This window comes from Bufo gargarizans, chromosome 2 (genome assembly GCF_014858855.1).
Source record: "Bufo gargarizans isolate SCDJY-AF-19 chromosome 2, ASM1485885v1, whole genome shotgun sequence".
NCBI lineage: Eukaryota > Metazoa > Chordata > Amphibia > Anura > Bufonidae > Bufo > Bufo gargarizans.
Genome location: NC_058081.1, coordinates 491,409,981 through 491,428,815, shown reverse-complemented (window position 1 = coordinate 491,428,815; position 18,835 = coordinate 491,409,981). Strand labels below are relative to the sequence as shown.

The window sequence follows — 18,835 nt, the reverse complement described above, 5'->3', positions numbered from 1 at the left end:
GTTTCGTAGATTTGCTAAAAGGGATGTTAGCATATGCCAGAGACTTTTGTAAGTCTTTAGCTGACACTCTAGGATTCTTCTTCGCCTCATTGAGCAGTCTGCGCTGTGCTCTTGCAGTCATCTTTACAGGACTGCCATTCCTAGGGAGAGTAGCAGCAGTGCTGAACTTTCTCCATTTATAGACAAACAGCAAGGTTTTTGGAGATACTTTTATAACCCTTTCCAGCTCTATGCAAGTCAACAATTCTTAATCGTAAGTCTTCTGAGAGCTCTTTTGTGAATGGCAAACCCAGAACTGGTGTGTGTTTTTTATAGGGCAGGGCAGCTATAACCAACACCTCCAATGTCATCTCATTGATTGGACTTCAGTTGACTGACAGCTCACTCCAATTAGCTCTTGGAGATGTCATTAGTCTAGGGGTTCACATACTTTTTCCACCTGCACTGTGAATGTTTACATGGTGTGTTCAATAAAAACATGGTAACATAAAATTCTTTGTGTGTTATTAGTTTAAGCAGACTGTGATTGTCTATTGTTGTGACTTGGATGAAGAACAGATCACGTTTTATGACCAATTTGTGCAGAAATCCATATCATTCCTAAAGGTTCACATACTTTTTCGTGCAACTGTAAGTAACAGCACAATATACCATATATGATTTTTTAAATGGCAGAATGAATAAAAAAGGCAGTTCCATAATCTAGTACATATACATTTATACTACTAACCATAAAGAAATAATCCCACATTTTATATTTTTACCTGTCGGATGCCTTTATGTTTTAACTCCAGTACATGCAGTGTGTAGTTTGTCCGTCTTCCTTTTTCGTTAAACTGAACATTTCCAGATAGCCCCTCCAGTCGAACCTTATGAAAAGATATAAAAAGTAATTAGGTACTCTAAAATGAATACATCTCCTGAAAAACAGGATACCAGAGTATAGGGTCCTAGTTTTGCTGTTAGGAGTGTCAACAGTCATCAGACTGCTGACTGATTCCAAGTGTCAGAGAGCAGAATCTTGAATGCTGCTTTAGATACTGAATACTTCTGTTCAAAGTAGATTTGAAGGACAACCTATGCACAATCACATTATTTATTCCCATTTTCTTGCAGAATTTTGTTCTACTTGGCTATCTTTATCCACATAGTCAATGTCTGTATTTGCTTCATTTATTCATCAATTGTCAGAAATCTTAAAAGAAGGCTTCAAATAGTTTTTGAAAAACAGTCAATATTTCCTACTTCCCTTAGTCACTAGGTTATTTAGCATTACCCAATAATACTGATACTGTGTATAATTTGTAGTAATAGTAATTGGATCTGTTTTTTCACCTCTTACATACCTGTTGTAAAGCTCTCTGTATGTCTATACCTTGCCCCCATGGAACAGCAGGGTTGGCTAAGCAGTCTCCCGCATTACCCCGTCGTGAAATGTCTATTCTTTGTTTCCTGAGATTCTGGAAGGCTTCATACATCACATGAACGCCATCATATGTTAGCGCAGAGGTGTACTGTAACCAAAACAAAAGAGTGATAAAATGCCATGTATTAGACATACAGAACATTGCACAAACATTACATACAGTATTACCAGACAAGAATCCAGTTTGTGCACAGGAGTCAGGATTTCTATTCAGAGAAATAAATAAATGTAACCAAATGACTTGAAATATAATAAATGGGTTCTCAAGGAGAAAAAACATCCTTAGACTAGACCCTCAGTGTTTGATAAGTGGAGTTATATTACATAGTTACATAGTTACATAGTTAATATGGTTGAAAAAAGACATAAGTCCATCAAGTTCAAACAAGGGATAGGTGAGGACGTGAATAATAGGTCAATTATAAGGAACAATTGTTTTCCAATGCTTTCCAAATTGGGGCTCACTCCAATGAACAACCCTATGACCATTCATCTACAACAAGTTAAATCATTTTTTAGAGAGCCCAAAGAGAACATGCAACTCAATGAAAGTCCATTCAGATGGGTCCAGTAATGGTAAATAAAAGCATAATTTTAGAGCCAAAATCTGAACATATTTTTTAAAACTGCAAAAAAAAGTTCAAAAATAAAGTTGGACATGAATAACTGCTACAGTAGGACGTGTATGTTTTGTATTTAGCTAAGTGACCCTTTATATCTCCATATGGACAAACGACCTCTCTTTGATATTGAAATCAGCCAGGGAATAAGAACCATTAACCTCTATACTTAAAAGAACAATGTCAAATTACAAGGTTCAACGTGCTTAAGATGCTAAGCAAAAAAATTCTGTGCAGATAATGTGATTTCCATATAACTTAGATAAATGTACTGAAATTGCAGGGGAGTCAACACTTAATGTCCGTTTACACGCAGAGATATCTGCCCCTTAATAAGCCCGATCAACCATACAGAATGTTGATTTGCGCTCGTTAAGTGCTGTTTACATGAGACAATCATCGAGAGCGTGAGGACGAACGGTCAGTAGTATGAACCTTCGTCCCTGTACAGTAGGGATTCTGCAGACAAAATGGTAATATTGGTGGTGCAAAAGATATGAGCATTTGCAGAGTGTTGATCAATCCGGATCTTCGGCCAGTGTAAAAGGTCTTTAATTCCATGTGCTGTTGAACAGGACAGATAAACCTACTGTTAGGCTCCTATTACATGTGTCAATGCCTGCCCATAACGTGTGCTGATCAACGATATAACAAATCGATTGGTTCTCATTTGAAAAGCTTTTTGCACATCTCCGAGCAAAATGTATAGTCGTGAACGAGATTGTTTGGTCCGCACGCAATTTACATATTGTCGACAGCGCATCCTCTGTGTCCACTGTCATGGATTTCATTCTGCCTGAACCAAATCCTGGCATGTTTCTTCATGACAAAGATGTATGTTTTACTCTGAAATGCAGTGGGGTTTCAGGGAAAACAGTTTTAAAGACGAGTCAGGCATGTGGAGAAGAGTGTGGCTCCTTCCCACCCTGCTTGATTTTTACTTCTACAAAAAGGATCTATATTTTCCCTAGTTTTTGCCAGGTATGGCAGCTTATCCCTAATCAATTGAATGGAGTGGTCCATGTGAAACGCCCCAGAGTGGCATTACCACTTCTGCACCCCGCTACTGTCTTTACTGGTTAACCTTATGTCATCATGTGTATTTATTTCAGGTCTAAACACTGTGCATTTCCTATTTTGTAACTGTTTATGTTCACGTGTAATGTGCCTGGTTCACCAGCAGGTGGCAGCAAACACAGCAGAGATACAGTTAGGTCGAATGAAGCTTTCCATTCTATTCTAACCCCCCTCTGTGGAGAAGTGGGCGAGTCCCACTTCCTGCAGGAAGGGTGGGGATCAGTTTTAGTTAGTCTAGCTTACCCCCAGCTAGGGGAAGGAAGCAAGTGCTGGGCATGTCTCTGCTGGATGTGCCCAGGCCAAGCAAAGCTAAGTCAGCCAGAGCACATTCAGCTCTGCTGGATATGGAAGCCACAGTTTGGAGCCTCAGGAGGAGATTTCCATGGCCTAATTAAGAGACAGGCTGCAAAGAGAGAAGTTGCTGCATAAAGAAGAAGCCAAGTTACCAAGTCAGCCTGTCAGTACAGCAGAGTCAGAGAGCAACAGATGTAGCAGACTTCAGTTCGTCTGCCAGAGTTTAATACTAAAGCCTGCTGGGATCAAGACAAAGTTTGAAGACTGTTTTTGATGACCGTTTATTCAAGTAAAGCTGCTATTGAACTTCATACCAGGTCTGGACTCAAGTTACTTCTTTCATCCCTCACTTACTACCCCCTATTTCTCTGCTTCGGAGCCAACGCCTGGGGTTCCAGCTGTATCCAGGTAGGAGCACCGTAAAACACTCACACTCAACATAAAGGGACATTTTAGGCCACCCTATACTACCCGGCCATTACTACACCTGGGTACTTGAGCCATGTTTAGGGCCCCAGGGGGCAACCCGCTGAACATGCTGCAAAACCAAACACAGTCCAAGGACAAAGTTACAATGGCATAAAAACAGTTGATGCTCCTTAAGAGCCTATTGCATTAGACATTTGCACTGTAGATGTCCTCTACTACTGAAGACCTTGTTGCTTTGGAATCACACAATGACATTTTCATCTTGAGTAGCACGCATCAACATCTGTGTCTCTTTTAAAATGTTTTTATTATATTTTTGGCTCAAACTTTGTCTATTTTTAGTCTAAGTGCTTTCTTCATGTGGTATATTAATGTTGCTCTCTCCAGTGGTCCCTCACTTGTTTGTTTCAGCAATGTTATGTGGACTCTTTTTCATATGTTTTTTTTTATATGGTGATTAAATAAAGAATATATTATTTTATGGCAACTTTGGATTATGAATACTTTTTGGGTATACACACCTTTGTTGTAGGAGTTGTGGTCAAATTAATAGCTTAGAGTCCCATGATCAAGTAGACCCCAATTAAACCTTGTTAACTTATACTCTTTAATAGCAGAAGATTCCTCCTGGTCTTCTAAAATTTCATTTGGTTTTCATTGTCACAGTATTACCGGGATATTTGTGCATAAATACAGACCATGCTTCTCCTATGGGAACATCATTTGGAAGATAGGAACCATAGCTAGTTGATACCAATCACTTTGATACTAGAGGACAAGAGCCCATGTGGGACTCAAGTGCAAGTGATGGGATGGGAAACTGGTGCATGTGTCATGTGAGCAAGGCTGCAATATACTAAATATGATGGAATGGCTGTGTGGCTCAGTGATAGAGAAAGATCCACCCAGCTAGGGAAGGGCCAAGTATCTTAGTAACCTAAACAGGCAAGCATAAAATAACCATGGAGCTTTTTGTAAAGAAATGTAATGGGGACCTGTTCCATTAGGATATGAAAGGCCTATGATTATTTTGATCCTCCTACCATATTCTTGGGCTCCCACTCTTGCCTTTTATCATTCACAGCTATCTCTACTACATGTACTGTACCTCTCGTCTGATTGGATATGGGCCCCCTTTATATACTGTATACTATTCCTGTTGTTGCTGCCCTGTGTTTGGGAAAACCTCAATATCTGCACCGCTATGGGGACAGGCCCCCCAAATAGTTGCTCAACCCCATAGTAGATGCTATGCCTACTACTCTATTAATTAGGTCAAAGCACTCTGGGGATCTGCCAACATAAAAACCCATGGTTGCCAAATGGGAGACAACTATGGTTGAAAAAGTACAATATTTTGTAGGAAAACATGGCCTGCGTTCAACTGTGTCCATGAGAAATGAATGGTCAGTGGACCTTATAAATTACTAGAAGTTCTTTACTTTTATTGGTTATACATGATAATACATGAAGCTGTTCACAGTATTCACTACTGTACTAATTATACTGTATGGAAATGACTTTCTGTTTCATAATGCTAGGAGAACTGCTTAGATAAGCCATATTGATCCTGACAGGTATATCCAATGAATCATCAGACCTAGTATGGGGGTGTTAGGATTTATAACTAGTGGTAACACTGCTAAATAAAGAATACTGGGTGAAAAATGTCTCTCTCACATGTTGTCAAGGATGATAATAATCTATACAATATGTGTTGTCATATCAAATTCAAATAGGGCAACACAATATATGCTCATTTCCCTCTATCTCAGCAGTGTCTAAATAAATGGTCATCCATATTGCCTCCCAGAACTTGTAAAAATCTGATTACTAGGGCAAAAAAAGAGAGGGGAATCAGCTGAATATGGCCAAGCAGTTCTCTTTTCCCTTGTTCTAGCATAAAACTGGTTAATTCTTGATCCAAAAACCCGTGGTTGCTAGGGCTTCCCTGCTTGACAACCTCAAAGGAAAAGCTGCAGTAGTTAGGTAGTGTATCCATGGCAACAGATCTGTCTCAAATAACTCGGCTGTTTGCTGGATGGGGACTGTGCTGGCAGCAGTTTACCTTTAGTCAAGCCATGCCATTATCCATGTCACCATTATTTATCAGATTTCCTCAAAATAAATAAGGGCAGATAACCATTTTAAGGGTAATGCACATAACCGAGCCCTGTGAATGGAGCCGGTACATCAGTGCACAAGGGGTATATGGCTCCTCAGTAGGGAGAGCCTCTGTATGGACATATTCTGTTCTGAAAGCAAGGGGGGACATTTTTCTAAACTTGTGCAAAGGGAAACTGGCTTGGTTCCCAATAGCAACCAATCAGATTCCTCCTTTCATTTTTCAGAACTGCTTTGAAAAATGAAAGATGGAATCTGACTGGTTGCTAGGGAAAACTAGATCAGTTTTCCTTTACGCTAGTTTTGATAAATCTCCCCAGATGTTTTTAAGATGGAATCTGATGGAGCATGCTATGATTTATTTTCTGATGGATTCTGGCCTCCAACAGAAATACATTCTTTTTATTCTTCCATATAAAACCAGAGCTGTAGAGAGGTACCCTATGGATCTTTAGATGAGCCTTATTATGGCTCTGTACAAAACAGTCCTAAATGGGATTGTCCAACTTAAGTGGGTTTTTTGTAATCCCCCCACCAAGAGGCACCTATAAAGGGAAGCCTACTTACCTGCTCCCTGTGGCCTGGTTCCAGCTCTTTGGGTCCATTTCTGTCTTTACTGTACTTCAGTCCCTGCATGTAAACCTTTGTCATGGAAGGGGGTCACGTGCCTCGCTGCATCCAGTCACTGGCCACATCGGGGATGCGTCCCTCAAGCAACACATGATCATAGATACTGTACTTCTGTCTGTGCCGGAAGTTTACACGTGAGGACGGAAGCACAGTGAAGTCAGTGTTGGACCCTTGGAGCCAGAACTGAACATCGGGGTGCTGGTAAATATTAGTGTTGAGTGAACTTCTCTTTTCAAGTTCGGCATACAAGGTTCGGGTTCAGGTTATCTAAGAATTTCTGTTATGGATTCCGCTACCACGGACCATAAAAATTATAGTCCGTGGTAGCGGAATCCATAACGGAATTCTTAGGTAACCCGAAACCGAACCTTGCACATCGAACTTGAAAACAGAAGTTTGCTCAACACTTGTAAATATGCTTCCCTTAACAGGTTCAATTGGGTGGGGGTTATTTAAAAACTCACTTAGAAGTTGGACAACCCCTAAATTCATGTGCATGAGTTCTAAGTCTAAATACACAACTCAAGGACTGAATGGCATTAATTTCACGGAATGGTATTATTATTTTTTTCTTTTGTATAGTGTTGTAGTGAAAAGTACAATCAAAAATTGCACCCTTTTGGCATCTATGGGTATGCTGTATACCAGGGCAAGTAAGCATGAAACAATATAGCAAAACTTGTAATGGAGCTTAACCCACCATGACCAGTTTAAACAGTAAGTTCAGAAATAGTTTATGGTTATTTTGGACTACCTAATGCATAATGTACTGACCATCTAAAACATTTTATGGGCAAGGGCCTACTGCCGAGCTGGCCATCTTAAAAATTTTGTGGATGAGGGCCCGCTGCCGAGCTGACCATCTAAAAATTTAGGGGTAAGGGTCTGCTGCTCAGCTGACCTTCTAAAACATTATGGTTGAGGGCCTGCTGGTGACCCTCAAAAACATTATGGGTGATGGCCTGCTGGTGACCCGTTAAAACATTATGGGTGAGGGCCCGCTGCTGAGCTGACCCTCTAAAATATTAGGAGCGAGGGCAGCCTAATAAGCATGTTGATATGATGGAGGAAGAGGACGAGAAAAGGGAGAACGAACCATACACCGTTTTTAGTAGTGGAAGGGGTGCATGGGAATACAGTCCAGAAACACACTTGGAAGTCCAGCTCTGATCAAAAGCAGGGGAACTTTATTTCAGCGGATTAAAAACTTTCTGTTACAGGAAATGAAGTATTGTTACTCATTTCAGACCACATCTATTCTGGGTCCTTCTACATGACAACTGCTGAAATAAAGTTACCTGCTTTTGATTAGAGCTGGACTTCCAAGTGTGTTTCTGGACTATTGTTTGAATAGCCAAACCCAGGGGCTGCTGTCCATGCTCTGCACAGCAGGAAACAGGTTAGAGCTGCTTTCTCCAATACTTCACCATGGGAATACAGTGTATTTAATACACTATAAAAGCTACGTTTAGAGTGCCTTTATGTTCAGCCGCTTTCCTCTGGTGGAGTAGAAAAGTCAGGGGCAATCCAGGCCTTGTTAATTTTTTTAAGAGTCAGCCGGTCAGCATTTTCAGTTGACAGGCCGTTATTATGCCCCCAGCAGCACTAAATACACAATCTGACAAAACGCTGGTGGCGATGCAGGCCAGCACCTCCAAGGCGTAGAGCACCAGTTTGTTCCATGTGTCAAGCTTTGACACCCAATAGTTGTAAGGCACATAGGGATCGCTGAGGATGCTGACACGGTCTGCTACGTACTCCTACACCATCTTCCAAATTTTTTTACTCCTTGTGACATTAGGCCACGCATCAGGTTGAGGGTGCTGGTGGGGTGTCATAAAACTGTCCCATGCCTTGGAGAGTGTTGCCCTGCCTCTGTTGGAACTGCTGTGTGTTCCCCTCGTTACCCTCGGTTGGCCAAGATACTACGTACTCTGCAGCCAGTGTTGTCAGCTGGAAATTTTTGGAACTATTTTTTCACAAGGACCTTCTGGTATTGGACCATTTTGCTCGACCTCTCCACCACAGGAATAAGAGATGAGAAGTTCTCTTTGTAGCGGGGGTCGAGAAGGGTGAACAACCAGTAATCGGTGTTGGCCAAAATGCGTACAACGCGAGAGTCACGGGAAAGGCAGCCTAACAAATCGTCAGCCATGTGTGCCAGACAAGACTTCGCTGTCCTCAGGATGACTCTCCAATTTCCTCATCCTCTTCCTACTCTTCTACCCATCCACGCTGAACAGATGGAATAAAACTTCCATGGGTAGTACCCTCTGTAGCTGAGGCAACCATCTCCTGCTCCTCCTCCTCCTCATGATCCAATTTGCGTTAAGAAGACGAATTGAGGGTGGTCTGGCTATCACCCTGTGTACTTTCTTCCCCCATTTCCACCTCTTCCACATGCAAAGCGTCCGCCTTCATTGTGAGCAGCAAGCGTTTGAGTAGACACAGAAGTGGAATGGTTATGCTGATAATAGCAATATCGCCGCTCACCATCTGTGTTTATTCCTCAAAGTTGCGTAAAACCTCACAGAGGTGAGACATCAATGCCTACTAGTCGCTTGTGAAGAGCGGAGCTGACTAGAAAGGCGACGACCACGTTGCAGCTTGTATTCCACTACTGTCCTCTGCTGCTCACAAAGCCTGGCCAACATGTGGAATGTGGAGTTCCAGCGCATGCTCATGTCGCATAACAGTCGGTGAGCTGTCAATTGCAAGCGCTGCTGCAGCGTTGCCAGACCGGTGGAAGCTGTCGATGACTTACGCAATCCTTGAGGTCAGTAGCACCTGTGCCATCCCATGGTGTAACTCGCTCCCAGCCTCCACGCCAAAAGCACTTGTCCAGTCATTATGTGGACCTTCCCAATAACTGCGTTGGTCAGGGCACGGGTGATTTTACGGGACACATGCTGGTGTAAGGCTGGCACTGCAAACGGTGAAAAATATTGGCGGCTGGGGACAGAGTACAGCGGGACAGCCGCCGCCATCTGTCACAACCAGACATCTGAGAAGCTCTGACAGATGCCTTTCAGAACCTCCTCCTTGAGCTTTCTTTGTTTTGGTTTTCAGTTCCTCATCTCGTTAGCCTCTCTCAGCTGTCTTGTAGTTGGACTGATTGCATCCCTTTAAATTCCTCCCCATAATGCATTAGTGTGCGGTTTATACAACTTCCTGGAGTGTGTGTGCATGCTGATCCTATTTCCCAGTCTTCTACAAGATAAGTGTTGTACATTCATTTGTGATTTTATGTTTGCTGGATCCCAGGTGACCCTGACTCCCTCCGTGTCTAGTGTAGGGAGCCGGTGGTCGTGTCCCCTCACTATTGTAGGGTGTTCAGGTGTTATATAGTCGAGGTACGAGGATATGCGATCATCCACCATTGGGGTGTTCGCATAGGCTGAGCAGAGTCAGGGAGAGTGACAGGTCTTATGCAGAGGTCTCCCTTATGTTCCTTAGTTTTGGATCCAGTGAGTCAGATATTCATTTTGCATTGTCTTGTTTCCTGTACACCTTTCGTGACATTATAAACCGCCAAAACCGTCTCAAGCATGGATCCGGTTTCACTTTTGACTGAACGCTTTCAGGGTCTTTCATTGGAGGTAGCTGATCTCCGTAAGGCTCTTTCTCAGTTTCTAGTGACCGGTTCAGCTTGCGTTCATGTAGTTTGTTCTGAGCCTAAGATCTTGCTCCGGGATACGTTTTCCGGGGGTAGTGAGAATTTTGTGCATTTCAGAGAGGCTTGCAAACTCCATTTTCGCCTTCTTCCCCATTCCTCTGGTGATGAGGAACGGAGGGTGGGGATCATTATATCACTGCTCAGGGGTAACGCTCAGTCGTGGGCCTTTTTTCACTGCCGGTGGGGGCTCGGCCCCTCCGTTCAGTGGATGAATTCTTTTTAGCCCTGGGTCAGATATATGATGGATCCGGATCGTGTTGCTTTGGCTGAGTCTAGACTACGTCTGTTATGCCAGGGTAAACAATCCGCAGAAATATACTGCTCAGAATTTCGGAGATGGGCAGCTGATACTGGTTGGAATGATGCTGCACTCCGAAGTCAATTTTGCCATGGTCTTTAAGAGGGATTGAAAGATGCATTTGCCTTTCATGAGAGGCCTATCTCCTTGGACGCTGCTATGTCTCAGGCCGTTCGTATTGACAGGCGTCTTAGAGAGAGAGGAGAGATCTCTCCTTCCTGTCATACTCAGTCCCAGGACAGTGCAGCGGTCTCATTCTGTGCGCAGGGGTCTCAGTCGCTGTCAGCCCCTTCTGAGCAGGAGCCCATGCAGCAGGGGTTGATTGCCTCTGATAGTAGAAGATTTAGCCCGCATGGGAAGGTTTGCTTTTGTTGTGGAGGTATAAATCATTTGGCAAATGTTTGTCCCTCTAGGAGATTCAGGCAGTTTTCTGGGAGTAATAATGAAACAAAAAGGAAAAAATATTTTAAAAATGCTCCATCTGTTACTATTGGCAGGGTTGAGGCGGAAATTGAAGGTTTTCCGTTTGCTTGTAGTTCCCGTTTTGTCCTGCCTGCCAGGGTGGCGCTAGAGAGCAAGAACATTTTTTGTGAGATTTTTGTAGATAGTGGAGCAGCTGTCAATCTCATTGATAATCATTTTGCGATAACTCATGGTTTCCAGATATGCACTTTGGGAAAGGATATTCCTGTTTTTGCTATTGATTCCGCTCCACTTTCTCAGAAATCATTAAAGGGCATAGTTCACAATATTCGTTTAATTGTGAGTGATGCTCATGTTGAGGATGTGTCATGTTTCGTCCTTAGCGGATTACCTACTCCTCTTGTGTTGGGGCTACCCTGGCTCACTAAACATAACCCCACCTTTGATTGGCAAGCGAGGCAAATAAATGGTTGGAGTGACTTTTGCAGAGACAATTGCCTCATGACATCTGTTTCTGAGGTTTTTACTAAGACTGTACCACCTTTTCTCTCTGAATTTTCGGATGTCTTCTCTGAGAGTGGAGTTCAGGATTTGCCCCCGCACAGGGAGTACGATTGCCCTATTACTCTCATCCCAGGCGCCAAGCTGCCTAAATCTCGTTTATACAATCTTTCCCAACCTGAAAGGGTCGCTATGCGTGCTTATATCTCTGAGAGTCTGAGAAAAGGACACATACAACCCTCGAAGTCACCTGTTGCCGCTGTTTTTTTCTTTGTTAAGAAAAAAGATGGTTCTTTAAGACCTTGTCTGGATTTCAGGGAGCTGAACAGTATCACTATTCGTGACCCTTATCCGCTTCCTCTGATCCCGGACCTGTTTAACCAGATTGTTGGGGCTAAAGTCTTTTCCAAATTAGATCTAAGAGGGGCATACAACCTGGTCAGGGTCAGAGAAAGAGACGAATGGAAGACGGCCTTCAATACCCCTGAGGGCCATTTTGAGAATTTGGTTATGCCTTATGGTTTGATGAATGCCCCAGCCGTTTTTCAGCATTTCGTGAACAGCATTTTTTATCATTTAATGGGAAAATTTGTATTAGTGTATTTGGATGACATTTAGATTTTTTCTCCTGATTTCGAAACTCATAAGGAACACTTACGTCAGGTCTTGCTCATCCTGCGGGAGAATAAATTATACGTGAAACTGGAAAAATGTGTGTTTGCGGTTCCAGAAATTCAATTTCTGGGGTTTCTTCTCTCCACTTCTGGTTTTCGCATGGACCCCGAGAAGGTCTGCGCTGTGCTTGAGTGGGAGCTTCCTGAGAATCAGAAGGCGCTGATGCGTTTTTTGGGCTTTGCCAATTATTACAGGAAGTTTATTTAGAATTATTCCTCTATTGTTAAACCACTCACTGATATGACCAGAAAGGGGGTAGATTTTTCTTCCTGGTCGGTAGAGGCGCGTAAGGCTTTTTCTAATATCAAGGAGAGTTTTGCTTCCGCTCCCATCTTGGTACAACCTGATATTTCTCTACCCTTCATAGTTGAGGTTGATGCTTCTGAGGTGGGTGTGGGTGCGGTTTTGTCTCAGGGTTCCTCTCCTGCCAAGTGGCGACCGTGTGCCTTTTTCTCGAAGAAACTCTCCTCCGCAGAGAGAAATTACGATGTGGGAGATAGGGAATTGTTGGCCATCAAGTTGGCTTTTGAGGAATGGCGCCATTGAATAGAGGGAGCCAGACACCCTATTACCGTGTTTACTGACCATAAAAATCTGGCCTACTTGGAGTCAGCCAAGCGTCTGAACCCGAGACAGGCCAGATGGTCTTTGTTCTTTTCAAGGTTTAATTTTGTTGTCATGTTCCGCCCTGGGGTTAAGAATGTGAAGGCAGATGCCCTGTCACGTTGTTTTCCTGGAGGTGGGAATTGTGAAGACCCGGGTCCCATTTTGGCTGAAGGTGTGGTAGTCTCTGCTCTTTTTCCTGAATTGGAGGCAGAGGTGCAGGCAGCCCAGTCAGAGGCTCCTGATCTTTGTCCTCCTGGGAGGTTGTTTGTGCCTCTCGCTTTAAGACACAAGATTTTTAAGGAACACCACGATACGGTCCTTGCTGGGCACCCGGGGGCAAGAGCCACAGTGGATCTCATCGCTCTGAGATTCTGGTGGCCTGCGCTTCGTAAGTCGGTTGAGGGTTTTGTGGCAGCCTGCGAGATCTGCGCTCGTGCCAAAGTCCCTCATTCACGGCCATCAGGTCCTCTCCTTCCCTTACCCATTCCTTCCTGTCCTTGGACACATCTGTCCATGGACTTCATTACGGACCTGCCTCGTTCCTCGGGGAAGACTGTGATTCTGGTGGTGGTGGTTTTAGCAAAATGGTGCATTTCATCCCTTTTCCTGGTTTGCCCAATGCTAAGACGCTGGCGCAGGCATTTATTGATCACATTGTCAAATTGCAGGGTATTTCTTCAGACATAGTCTCTGATAGGGGCACGCAGTTTGTTTCCAGATTCTGGAAGGCTTTCTGTTCTCGCTTGGGGGTTCGGTTGTCATTCTCTTCTGCTTTCCACCCGCAGTCGAATGGCCAGACAGAACGCGTCAATCAGAATCTGGAGACATATCTGCGCTGTTTTGTGGCGGAGAATCAGGAGGATTGGTATTCTTTTTTGTCCCTTGCCGAGTTTGCTTTAAATAACCGTTGTCAGGAGTCCTCTGATAAGTCACCATTTTTTGGTGCATATGGGTTTCATCCGCAGTTTGGGACATTCTCGGGAGAGGGGTCTTCTGGTTTACCTGATGAGGACAGATTCTCCTCATCTTTGTCATTGATTTCGCAAAAGATTCAAGATAATCCAAGAGCATGAGTGAGAGATATAAGCGTGTGGCAGATAAGAGATGTGTGCCTGGTCCGGACCTGAATGTTGGTGATCTGGTGTGGTTGTCTACCAAGAATATCAAATTGAAGGTTCCCTCCTGGAAGTTGGGTCCTAAGTTTATTGGGCCTTACAAAATCCTGTCTGTCATCAATCCTGTTGCCTACCGTCTTGATCTTCCTCAGACTTGGAAGATCCATAATGTTTTTCATAAGTCCTTATTAAAACCTTATGTTCAACCCATTGTACCCTCGCCCTTGCCTCCTCCTCCGATTATGGTTAATGGTAATCTTGAATTTCAGGTCTCTAGGATTGTGGATTCTCATGTTGTCCGCAGTTCTCTCCAGTACCTCGTTCATTGGGAGGGTTATGGTCCTGAGGAGAGGATGTGGGTCCCAGTGACGGACATTAAGGACACTCGTCTCATCAGGGCTTTCCATAGGTCCCATCCTGAGAAGGTGGGCTCTGAGTGTCCGGAGTCCACTCGTAGAGGGAGGGGTACTGTCACAACCAGACATCTGAGAAGCTCTGACAGATGCCTTTCAGAACCTCCTCCTTGAGCTTTCTTTGTTTTTGTTTTCAGTTCCTCATCTCGTTTAGCCTCTCTCAGCTGTCTTGTAGTTGGACTGATTGCATCCCTTTAAATTCCTCCCCATAATGCATTAGTGTGCGGTTTATACAACTTCCTGGAGTGTGTGTGCATGCTGATCCTATTTCCCAGTCTTCTACAAGATAAGTGTTGTACATTCATTTGTGATTTTATGTTTGCTGGATCCCAGGTGACCCTGACTCCCTCCGTGTCTAGTGTAAGGAGCCGGTGGTCGTGTCCCCTCACTAGTGTAGGGTGTTTAGGTGTTATATAGTCGAGGTACGAGGATATGCGATCATCCACCATTGGGGTGTTCGCATAGGCTGAGCAGAGTCAGGGAGAGTGCCAGGTCTTATGCAGGGGTCTCCCTTTTGTTCCTTAGTTTTGGATCCAGTGATCAGATATTCATTTTGCATTGTCTTGTTTCCTGTACACCTTCCGTGACACCATCAGGCTGTGGAAAGCCTCAGTGTCCACAAGCCTAAATGGCAACATTTCCAGGGCCAGCAATTTGGAAAGCTGCACATTTAGTGCTATGGTCTGTGGGTGGGTGGCTGGGTATTTGCGTTTTTGTTCAAAGGCCTGGGGTATAGACATCTGTACGCTGCCCTGAGACACAGAAGTGGATGTGCTAACTTATGGTGCTTGTGAAGGTCCAGGTGCTTGGCAGGAGGCATCTGGGCCTGCATCTTGGACAAGGGAATTGGCCAGCACGTAACACAGGGGCAGAGGAGGCAGTGGTGTGACCCGCAGACACTGGTTGTGGACCCAGGTGTTCGCCCCACCTATTAAGGTGCTTTAATGCCATTTGGAGGATCATGCTGGTAGTGAGGTTGCTAGTGTTCATGCCCCTGCTCCTTTTGCTATGGCACAGGTTGCAAATGACAATTCTTTTATCATCCGGACTTTCCTAAAAAAAGTGCCAGACTGCGCAAGGGAGATTGCCGCAAGGGGGTGCTCCGGGGAACAGTTGTGGGCTTGTTTGGTGTGGCCCGCCTTCTCCCTTTTGCCACCTCACTGCCTTTTTCAGCCTGTTGGGGTCCTGCGGATCCCTCCCCCTCTGTACTGCTGTCCTCGCTCGGCTTGCCACCTTCCCAGGTTGGATCAGTGACTTCATCTTCCATCACCTCCTCTTCCACTTCCTCACTCTGGTCATCACCTCCTGGCTTGTTGACCTAACAACAACAACCTCAGTTATTGTCAACTGTTTCTCATCCACATCATGAACCTCTTGAGACACTAATTGCAGTTGACTTATTGGCAACTGTGTCTCATCATCATCGACCACCTTGTGAAATACTAATTGCAGATTTTAAAGTGTATGCGCAAATAAAGTACACAGAATGTCACAGATGGATGCTGATATTTAGGATGCACACACTTTAAACAGGCGTTATAGCACAAGTAAAGTCGCTGTCACCAGTGGCTAATAAAAAAATTACACAGAATTAATGTCACTGATATTTAGGTTCGGCAAAAGTTATACAGGAGATGTAGCGCAGGTGATGTCGTTGCCACCAGCAGCAAAAAAATTAGACTGAATGTCACTGATATTTCGGATACGCAAACGTTATACAGGAGATGTAGTGCAGGTACTCTAACTGTCTGCAACGGACACCGTCTACACTACACTGCAGCGGCCAAACAATTGCAAGCTATTTAGCACAGGTTGCGCTAAAAATATATATTGCTGCCAGATACAACTGTAGTCCTTAAAAGGACTTTTGGGTCTCTAACAAATTTTAGCAATTTAGTGCAGGTTGCACAAAAAATATATATTGCTGCCCCACACTATAGTCCTTAAAAGGACTTTTGGGTCTCTAACAACTTTTAGCAATTTACTGCAGGTTGCGCTAAAAATATATATTGCTGCCACACACAACAGTAGTCCTTAAAAGGACTTTTGGGTCTATAACAAGTATAAAAGCTAAAATATTCCTATTTCACTCCCTACACTATCTCTCCCTTCTGCTCTCCAGCTCTCCCTGACTAAGACTGAGCCGAACAGTGCAATCGGGTGCTATATAGCACCCGATGACGTGTACCGGCTAACCAATCACTGTAATGCCAGTAACCAACATGGTTACGGCATTACAATGAATGGCAGTACCTACCCGCACGTTTATTGGCTACGTAGCAGCCAACAAACATGCGGGGAGGAGACTCGAGCACCACGCTCGAACACACGCGGTATTCGGCTGAACACCTCGATGTGCCGAGCATCACAATGCTCGAGTAAAATGAGTGTTCGACCGAGCCTGCTCACCCAACACTAATCCTATGCCCTGTAACCTGTGTCAATACACTACAACCACAGTATAAGGCAGACAGTCTCATATTCAGTAATTATAGGAGGGCTGTTACCTCAAATGTCTATTGTATGGAAGAACAGTATAATTTTCTTACAATACTCTTATAGAGGGTTTTATGAGTAGCATGAGCTGCTAATTTCAAAATATAAAAGTGGGGGTAAACTGGCTTAAGCTGTACAGGTGCTACTATACTAGATATCTCAGTCATTATACATTCTTATGGCTGCCTCTAGTGACTTGGGATAGACACAGGGGGACATAGGAAGGTCTACATGCTCATCTGCAACCACTCTAAGACCACTTTGTATTTATAAATCTATAAAGTTATTTAATAAGCACTGTTGCCAGACCAACCATTTGTTTCTATCAGCATTCAATATTCTTTGTTTCCATGTAACAGCTGCTGTTCTTCTGAGCTTGTATGCAAGCTGGATGGAGTAACACACAATTTACCAGAGATTTGGCTGAGATGTTCTGGAAAATTAGCCTACTAGATACACAAGGCATTACGTCTGCTACGCTTTTGAAGATAGATTATCATATTATCATTTATTAAGTCACTATTCCTGAGCTATAAAGACAATGGTCTCATATGATTAAAGTCACTAGGAGCCAAGAACTGAAAAGCAATGATAATGCATTGATTTTCAATTAAAACTGTGGCGGGAAGGCTCTTAGAAAGTCACCTACAGATGACCATCAACATAAAGATTGTTTAACTATTAGGTTAATCCTATCCCCCTTTCATGGTAACCTGCACATTTACCCTCCCACAAGTACCACAATGATAGCAAAATAGCTAAAACTCCATCCTTCTCAAAGAAACAAGCCCCAAGCCTTTATCTTTTCAGAAGATGGATGGTATGGAGACATAAACTACCACTAGGAGAAGTGGGTATCCTTCTGACTTTGCTATGGTTTCCAGTATCCTAATTGTATACTGTAACGTCAGAAATTGAGACTCAAAAACTTGCCTTTGGTTTCTTCCAGTCCACACGAGGTTGTTCTCGGCCATCATAGTTTTTCCACTGCTGTAAGATCTGAGACACCCTGGCATCCGTGTAGTTGACCAGTTGAAAACCTGTTACGTTGGCTCCTGCGTCTTTAAATTTCTGTAATTCAATGTCCATGAATCCCTAAAAAATGAAAAATGACAATTTGTGTATAACAACATCAGTTCATAGCATATGAATGTGTCATCAGAGTTGCTTTGCCCTTGAGGTTATTTTGCCATTACTGAAAAGACTCAAAGTATTCTCTATTTGTTGGCAGTAGCTTGAAGAACCCTTGTTATGCCTTTTTAACTTTTTTTTCTTTCATTGGCACACAGGTTTTTGGTAAAACATTACGGTGGCCTTTTACTTCATGGTCAGAGTTTGATAAAGCAGATTTGAACCAACCAGAGGAATAGAATAGGGCTCATCTTTAAAATGAGTTTTACCGTCACCCTCTTATGCAAGACAAATACAAGTTTTTCACATAATGTTTACATGGTCCGTATGGATGAATAGTAAAAACAATGACAATTCTAGCAAGTGATCCTCTGAAATGTTAGCTTTAGATTGGTTTGCCTTATGGTGGACATCATAGACTGGGGATGGGGACTATTAATGGGTCAAAATATGGGCCCACCCAATATGTGAAAGACCAATATAAACTATATTTAATGGGGCATGACTGTTATACTTGGAGGATATGATATTAGGGGTTGTTTGGTCTGTCCAAACTTTTCTTATGGAAAAGGCCCTAAAAAGATAAGTTGATCGTGGGAAAGTTTCATGCTTTCGGAACCCTAAATTGGATGTTATCAACTATAGTGGAAATGCAAACAATCCATTTAAATGGGCCAATGTCCAAACTGTATACTGCACAGACAAGTCATATTGTGAGTTCACAATTTGTAGAGGTTCTCTATTCTGCCTGATAGATAAGAGGTCCCTAAGCCCTAATAGGACAAATGGATAGGGGTTGTCTAAGGCAGTAATGATTCAAAAACTGGGTTTGTGTTGACTCAAGCAGAAATTTACAATAAAAAGTGAGCAAATAATTTCTCACAGTGAAGATAGTTATAAA

At 43.3% G+C, this 18,835-nt stretch overlaps 1 protein-coding gene across 4 annotated transcripts in view; it reads right to left on the bottom strand.

The window, feature by feature from the left end:
• GRIA1 (glutamate ionotropic receptor AMPA type subunit 1) overlaps nucleotides 1–18,835 on the bottom strand; it is a 294,490-nt gene that overhangs the window by 89,508 nt on the left and 186,147 nt on the right. For 2 of the 4 annotated variants that reach the window (XM_044277881.1, XM_044277880.1), the window contains exons 6-8: nucleotides 17,737–17,898; nucleotides 1,347–1,514; nucleotides 765–869 (exon numbers count right to left, since the gene is read on the bottom strand). In XM_044277881.1, coding sequence (XP_044133816.1) covers nucleotides 765–869; nucleotides 1,347–1,514; nucleotides 17,737–17,898 — 435 coding nt within the window. Of the gene's footprint in view, nucleotides 1–764; nucleotides 870–1,346; nucleotides 1,515–10,451; nucleotides 10,472–17,736; nucleotides 17,899–18,835 lie in introns of all 4 variants that reach the window. The other 2 variants (XM_044277884.1, XM_044277882.1) reach the window with 2 other exon arrangements.